Below are 4727 nucleotides of genomic sequence, written 5' to 3' on the forward strand. Positions count from 1 at the left end.
ACTGGTTCAGATCCCAGGCACGGACCTACCCACTGCTTATCAAACCATGCTGTGGAAGGCGTCCCACATATAAGATAGAGCAAAATGGGCACAGATGTTAGCTCAGGGCCAACCTTCCTCAGCAAGAAGAGGAGGATTGGCAGTGGACGTTAGCTCAGGGCTAATCTTCCTCAAAAGAAAAAAAAAAGAATATATAAACTCAAACATTTCCACATTGCAGAAACACTTTAGAAAATCCAAAATCAAATGCCAAAATGGAATAGAAAATGCAAAAATAGGGAAAATGTAGCTTTAGTGTATAAAGAGATTTTGCAAACCAATAAAATTAACTCTCCAGAAGAAAATTGCATTAATAACGCATAGTTAATATTACTTGCGTCTTTGCTGTGTCCTAGCCCTTATTCTACACTTTATCTATCTATTGATGTCAATGTATATTTCAAATGATTCTCAGAGAAATTCTATAAGATGTGCACTATTTTTTATCCATCACTCAATTAAGGAAACTAAGTCACAGAGATAGTCACTGAGGAGCTTATTCAGAATCTCACAGCAAACAAACTATAGAGCTGGTTTGACCCTGTCGTTCTGACTCCAAAGCCAACACTTAAACAGAATGTTGGATAGACTTTTCAAAGAGAGACATGCAAATAGATTTAATGATTATTTTAAAATCCCAGCTTGACCAATATAGAGAAATTAAAAAATGGTTCTCTAGATTAGCATTTTTTACCTATTAAATTAAGAAAGATAAAGAAAACTAATTATATGATATGTTGGCAAGGGAGTGGAGAAACAGACACTGACACATTGTAAATGTGTAAATTTCTACTGCTTTTTAGAGACATTTGGCCATACTTATTAAATGAAAGATGCCTGGATCCTTTGTCATAGTTTTTACATTTTCAATAATTTATATGTTCATGTTGGCAAATATCCTTGTATGAGAATATTCATTTCAGCATAATATGTGGTAGTAAAAGATTGGAAATAATTTAAAATCGCAAAAATACAAAACTGCTGAAATAAAATGTGGTGTATCCATGCAATGGTATGCTATGTGGCCATTTTGTGGGGAAAAAAAAGCAAATCATGGAGTGGAGTGTATAGGTTTGTCTGAAAATAATGAATGTGTGTGTGTGTGATACAAGTAGTTTCCTCTACGAATGAACTGTGGTACTGAAGGATAAATGAGGAAAGAAGACGTACTTTTACTGTATATTATTTATGTCATGTAAAATGTTTATGGTTTGCAGAGATAATAGTTACCCCCCTGTAATCTCCCAGGTGGCTTTCTGATTGCTCTGAGATCTAGAAATGGAGAGTTCATCTCTCTGCCAGGCTCTTCCCCCACCGCCCCCAAGATCGATCAAGTTTGTGACCCTGAGTTTTAGTCACACTTGGTCCCTATAGCCAGGCACAAAATTATTTGAAGAAATGGATTTAACTTATATTCCCAATTCTTTGTCAAAGAGGTTTCCAGACATTTCCACAACCTAGTTGATTCCCCTCTTTTCAACACTCTAACCCTTTGAAGGTTTCACCTGCTGAGATTCTTGTGTATTATAATCAATTTCACCTACCCTTGGGTTCAACCCTTTTATAACCTCTGGCAGCAGTTTAACTTTAAAGCCATCCAGGGAACAGTGAAACAATTAGAAGTGCAGGTGAGAGAAGGCTTTTCTGATCACTGCTTTGACCTCATACACACTATGCTCACCAAATATCAAAAATGTCCTTCCCTCAGGCTTTTTACTTATAGGTGGTGTGAAGTGGGTACTGTGAGGTTGTGTTCATGACCACGAGGTGGCAGTGGCTCCATTCCTCTCATTCCATCAATGTCTTAAACATCAAAAGCATGACAGTTACTAGAGGATTTGCTTTTGATTGGCTGAGCTGCCAACAGAAGGCTCTCTCATGCATTAGAGAACAAGAACCAAGACACAGAAACAGCTCCTCGGAGAAGAAAGGGTTTGGAATCATCGCAAATTTTATCAAGACTGAGATATCAAGATGGAGAACATGCTGGAATGTGTCTTCATAGTCTTGTGGCTTCAGTTTGGCTGTAAGTTGGAGGCAAAGAGATGAGAACCATAAGGGCACATTTATCCAAAGCTGGGGAGAAGGGAGAGGGGTTTAGCCTCAGCTCATGCTGGGTTTCTTGTTGGAATTTCTCAAAACTGCTGAACTGAAAGCTTTGTATCATTTCTGATTTTGTTTCCCTGAGCAGGGTTGAGTGGAGAAGACCAGGTGGAGCAGAGCCCTCAGACCCTGAGACGCCAGGAGGGAGACAGTATCAGCCTCAACTGCAGTTACACCGTCAGCAATTTTAGAGGGCTACTGTGGTACAGGCAGGATCCTGGGAAAGGCCCTGAACTCCTCTTCCTCCTGTCCTCAGTTGGGAAGCCAGAGCATAAAGAAAGAATAAGAGCTACACTCTTCGAGAAAGGAAGTTCTCTGCACATCACAGACTCCAAACCTGAAGACTCAGCCACTTACCTCTGCGCTGTGGAGACACAGTGCTCCCAGGCACCTGCAAGCCTGCACCAAAACCCTGCAGCTGGGGCCCTGGATTAAGGGCATCTCTGTTGTTTATCCTCCTCAAAGAAGTATTTACTTAGCACCCGGAACCTCTTCCCAAGTGGTCATATAGAGAATGAAGTCTTCTGACACGGCCAGATGCCAGAGATTACTGTTCATTCTGTCCAGGGATCCTAGACAGTGCCCTTTGCCTGTACATGGGTCAGTCTGCTCTTCATAACAGCCCAGAGCTTCTCTCTCACCAATTCAGAGGGACAGCTGTGCTATAGAGAGGCTTGGTTTCTAGTCTTGGCCACTTGAAAAGAAACTGCACAGGAATATACGCTCTTACCTAAAATAACTTCTTTTTTTGCATTCTCTCGTAAGAATCTGGTCACATGTCTATAAGTGAATCTTTCCCATTTCAATATGGTCTTCTTGAAGCTCATATCTCCACCAGCCACATTTCTATACTTCTCTGCTCCTTAATAATCAGATTGGTTGGAAGAATCGTCTATACTTACTGTCTTATTTCCTCAACTCCCATTCCTCACCTCCGCTTGAATCTGGCTTCTGTTGACAGCACTCCAAAAGAAGCTCTCATCTTAACATCAGTGGCTTTGGTGTTTAAGCCAACAGATATTTTTCAGCCCTCATCTTGTCTGAGATTCTCAGCACTCTTTTTTCCATTCTTTTTAAAAATAAATTTTATTTTTATCAAAATAGTACTCATATATTTTTAAAATCAAATACCACTCTTTTTTTGGTCTCACTCTTCTACACACTCATCTTGCCTCCCCAATGGACTTACACATAACTCTCAGGTGATGGCACTGATATTTATGTCAATATTTTAAAATACTGTATCTTTGCTTTTTCTCTCTCTCTCTTTTTTTGTAATTGTGGTACAACACATATAATGAAGTGCACAAAACTTAGGCCTACAACTCAATGAAATTATACACTTGTTTATATCTATGTAATACCAACTCAATCTACATATTGAACATTTGTGTTACTCCAGACGAACTCCACCTGCCCCTTGAAATTCAACAGCCCTCCCTCCCATTCTCCACGCTAGAAGTGTAGGAGGGGTAGAAGTCATAATTCTGACTTCTATCACCTATTCTTGAACTTCATGCAACTGGAATCACACAGGACGGTGCAGCATATATTCTCAGATCTGGCTTCCTTTACTCAAAATAACATCTTTGCAATTCATTAATACTGCTTTGTGTATCAGTTGTTCATTCTTTTTTATTGATGTCTAGAGTTCCTCTGTATGGATATACAACAATTTACTTATCCATTCTCCTTGAAACAGACATTTGGGTTGTTTCGATTGTTTACAGTTTGGTGCCATTATAAAAAAGGCTGTGTATTGAAACAAAACAGCTTCTTTTTTCTTTCGTATATAAGGGAAAACCCATTTATTCCTTGTATGTCTTTTTTTCCTGTGAGTCTCCTTTACTATCCACACAAAACATTCACACTTCTGACACTGCTGGTCAACAAAAGTATGGGAATTTGTCCCCACGACAAACAATTCTTTGCAACACTAGCTGGGAGTCCTACCATTCAACTCAATTCTGACTCTAGCTACCAGAAGATAGCATCAGATTCCACAGGTTAAAGATTCAGTCCCACAGGACTGCCCCCAACACACTTCAGACACCAATCACAAGCCCAGGTTACCATCTGTGCTTCTGAATAACTGGGTGTAGATTGGAGGTTCCAATGAACCCCCTGGATTTGATTAATTTGCTAGAGTGGCTCAGAGAAACATTTTATTTACATTTACCTATTTATCGTGAAAGGATACAATAAAAGATACAGATGAACATCCAGATGGAAGAGATGCATAGGGCATGTTATGTGAGAAGGGGAGCAGAGCTTCCATGCCCTCTCTGGGTGCGTCACTCTCCCAGCACCTCCCTGTGTTCACCAACCCAGAGGCTCTCCAGTGCCCCTCACCAGTCCCCATAGGTCCGGGCCTGAGGGAAGGGAAGATTGACTTCCCACCCCACTGGGGGCCCTGTATTTTCTGGGATCTCAAAATCCACTGCATTTTCATTTCAATTTGCACCCCACAAATTATGTAGCAAGCCCTATGTAATTGGGTAAGATTACCTATAAAATGTTGAATAGAATTTTTCTTATTCCCAAACTCAAGGCTAAAGCATTCAGTGTTTCGCCACAACTATTAA

At 40.2% G+C, this 4727-nt stretch overlaps 1 gene segment (V, D, J or C); it reads left to right on the forward strand.

Annotated features, from left to right (window-relative positions):
• Window positions 1–1875: 1875 nt before the first annotated feature.
• LOC106840692 (T cell receptor alpha variable 20-like) lies at window positions 1876–3044 on the forward strand. The segment is given in 2 exon segments: window positions 1876–2065; window positions 2231–3044. Coding segments are annotated over 2 exon segments (399 nt in total).
• The last annotated feature ends 1683 nt before the right edge of the window (window positions 3045–4727 follow it).

The sequence above is a fragment of the Equus asinus genome, chromosome 2, assembly GCF_041296235.1.
Source record: "Equus asinus isolate D_3611 breed Donkey chromosome 2, EquAss-T2T_v2, whole genome shotgun sequence".
In the NCBI taxonomy this organism is placed as follows: domain Eukaryota; kingdom Metazoa; phylum Chordata; class Mammalia; order Perissodactyla; family Equidae; genus Equus; species Equus asinus.